The 2,748-nt window shown below is 46.3% G+C and overlaps 1 protein-coding gene across 1 annotated transcript; it reads right to left on the reverse strand.

The window, feature by feature from the left end:
* Positions 1-217: 217 nt before the first annotated feature.
* On the reverse strand, positions 218-2,154 carry LOC114302918 (uncharacterized). The gene is made up of 2 exons (XM_028248033.2): positions 1,229-2,154; positions 218-1,149 (listed from the first exon to the last, which is right to left on the reverse strand). Exons 1-2 carry the CDS (start codon positions 1,406-1,408, stop codon positions 538-540), a joined length of 792 nt encoding a protein of 263 aa, XP_028103834.2. The 5' UTR covers positions 1,409-2,154; the 3' UTR covers positions 218-537.
* Between the last annotated feature and the right edge of the window lie 594 nt (positions 2,155-2,748).

The following is a 2,748-nucleotide window of genomic DNA, read 5'->3' on the forward strand; positions in this document are numbered from 1 at the left end:
AAATTGAAAGTGAAGTGGCATGTTAAACACTTGTGAAAACTTTCTTACAATGTTTTCCAAGTGACAAGATAAGGCCTGAGATAAATAATGAGTAAGAATATCCGAGGTATTTTTCCCCCGTAGAGATTACACAGTTAAGGTATGCCTTGAAGACATGCAAAATATTCTAAGTATAGAGTCATACAAGGCAGTAAAGGAAGGATAAGCATTCAAACACTTAGTCAAAAAAGGAAGACTTGCATTTAAAAGGAAATAAGGAACTTTGGCTTACAGAAGGTTACTTGTTCAGAATACAGAAAAGGGCACATCGATGAATTAAAAAAAAAAAATTGTTCAAGAAAGTACAAGAAAAAGGAAAAAATTCTAAGTACTTGACTTGGCTTGATCAGAGGGGAGCGTTGCAGTCCTCTCTGCTTCAAGCTCAGCGTCAATCTCTTGTAAGGTTTCATCAAGGCTCTTTTCGGCACAACAAACTTTGGCTTCAGAAGTTGTTGGAGTAGGGGAGATGCCCTTGGATGCCAAGTCATCCTCCTCATCCTAAGTTAAGTCAATTTGCTCATTGAGGATACGAGACTTGTTATCAGTGGCAGCCTCCACATCCTCTTCATCGGCCTCGGCTTTTTCATCATCATCTTCATCATCAACATCGACCTCTTTATTCTCTGGGGGGAAGGGCACTTGGAGCTTGCTGATGTCGCAAAGGTCAAAATCCATAGCAACATCCATCTTGTTAAGGGCCGCCATCCAGCCGAAGTAGTAACCTCGGTTGGAACCCAGGTTGACTTGCTCCCTGTATTGCTCACGAACGGCTGCTTGCCCCTCTTCGAAGGCCTTTTCATCGGCCGCCTTAACCTCGGCCTCTTTGTTTGCAATGGCCTCCTGCAGCTTGGCCTCCAGATCGGCCACTTTGGCCTTAATAGCTGCGAGCCCGGCCTTTGCTGCCTCGGCTTCGTTGTCTGTAGCCTTGGCCCTTTCCTCAGCCAGACTTTGAGCAATCTTGGCGTCTTTGGCCTTGTCCATGAGGGCACGGTTGTTGGCCTCGGCTTTATTTAGGAAGGTGAGGAGCTTGGCTGTTTCTATTGTTTTCTTCGCCAAGTCCTTCCTCATCATCTCGGTCTTTGTTGCGTAGGAGTGAGGGTGCTGAATGACCTGCAAGGAAGAAACATAAAGTTAGCAAAATTTTACTAAGTGTTGAAAGACTGACAAAAATGGAAGGCAAAATACTTACCAGAACTGAATGCTGCATCATGAAAGGTAGGTCTTCATATTCATGAAGCTCGGCCATTCTGTCCATGTCCTCGAGCAGAAGAACTGCCGTGCACAGGGCGACACCGACCTCAAGATTAACAGCACTATCACCGGCGGTAAGAGGTCTGTCGTCGAGCATAATCTCGGGCGCCCAAACCATACCTCGGGGATAGCTACTGCCCTCTTGAGGATTTGACCTCTGCTTCTTAGCATGAGGGACCTCGAATTATGGGTCCTCGGCCGAGCTCTTTTCAACAGATGGGGCGGTCTTCTCAACCTCGGCTAATTTGAAAATAGGAACAGTGTCCTCAGAATCAATCTAAGTCACTGTAGCCTTCGCCTTGGCCTTCTTCATGCGTTTTGGCTTAGGGGTTGGCTGAGGAAAGGAAGAAGATTAGACATTGATAATGCCGGGAAGGTTGGCGAGCAAGTCTTCGACGACTGCAGGTTTTTGGCTCATCTCGTCAACAGTGGCGGCGATTGTGACCCTTGTACCAAAATGAATTGCTGGTAAAGCTGTTGGTGGATTTGTTGGATCGAAAGATGACGCCTCAGCACATCGGCGTCTTCGACTTCGAGTCCTGCCTGTTGGTGCTTGCAGTGGAGGTCGACGTCGGCGCTGGCGTTGAGACGGTGGAATCAATTATGGAGCTGAGGCAGATGGTTGTTCTACTGGATCAAAGGTGGATCACTGATCTGGCCGAAGTGAAGAGGTTGTTGCAGGAGTTGTAGCACAGGGAGGTGACTTGCTCTTTTTGGGAACTTCGGACAAAGTCGATCTGTAGGTCGAGATGAAATTCAGAAGTAAAAGACCCTTGCGCTGATTAACAGGTAGGTCCAGCAGCTTCTTGAAATCCTTACTGGGGTAGAAGTTTTTGCGAAAGTCCTTTGGGGGCTGAGGAAGAACTGCAAAGTAAAAGCAAACAGAGGTTAGAGCATACAGAGATATCAAAGTAAGAAAAAACTAGAAAGCAAATAAAGGTGGCACTTGGCTTTTACCATCTCCCTCTCTGAAAACTGTTCAGCTTAAGGGATAGAGGTGAAGGTCATCATTTGGTTGAAACTCCCAGTTGCCCGAGACAATGAAGTAATCGTCCCCAGCACTCTTGTTGGAGTCAGGGAGGTCGGCAACAAGTTTGTATTCCATAAACCTCAGCTTAAGGTAATAGACATAACCTTTTTCCGACTTCAGGTCGCACATGGTGTAACAATATTGGATGTCGGCAATGGTAACCTTAGCATTCTCTTTTTTAGCTAAGGCAATTATACCATTGATAACTCAGTAAGAGTTAATGGCTAGCTGCATTGGGTTCAGTTTATAATAGTGAAGGACCTCGCGAAAAAAGATGTCAAGGGGAAGCCTAAGACCACACTCAGCGAAGGCTACTACTGGGAAGGGCATAGAGTCGTCCTTGGGCATAATGGAGTCTTCCTCCCCAGCCAACCTGAGATGAACGTCAACCGGGATGGAAAACTCCTGCCTGAAATATTCTAACTTGG

This window comes from Camellia sinensis, chromosome 8, assembly GCF_055761805.1.
Source record: "Camellia sinensis isolate YWXY chromosome 8, ASM5576180v1, whole genome shotgun sequence".
Taxonomy (NCBI): Eukaryota; Viridiplantae; Streptophyta; class Magnoliopsida; order Ericales; family Theaceae; genus Camellia; species Camellia sinensis.

Excerpts from the sequence above, each read along its gene's own strand:
- LOC114302918 (XM_028248033.2), bottom strand. The coding sequence starts at position 1,408 with ATGGTTTGGGCGCCCGAGATTATGCTCGACGACAGACCTCTTACCGCC. Across the intron at positions 1,150-1,228 it reads TGATGCAGCATTCAGTTCTG|GTCATTCAGCACCCTCACTC; the intron begins GTAAGTATTTTG and ends TCTTCCTTGCAG.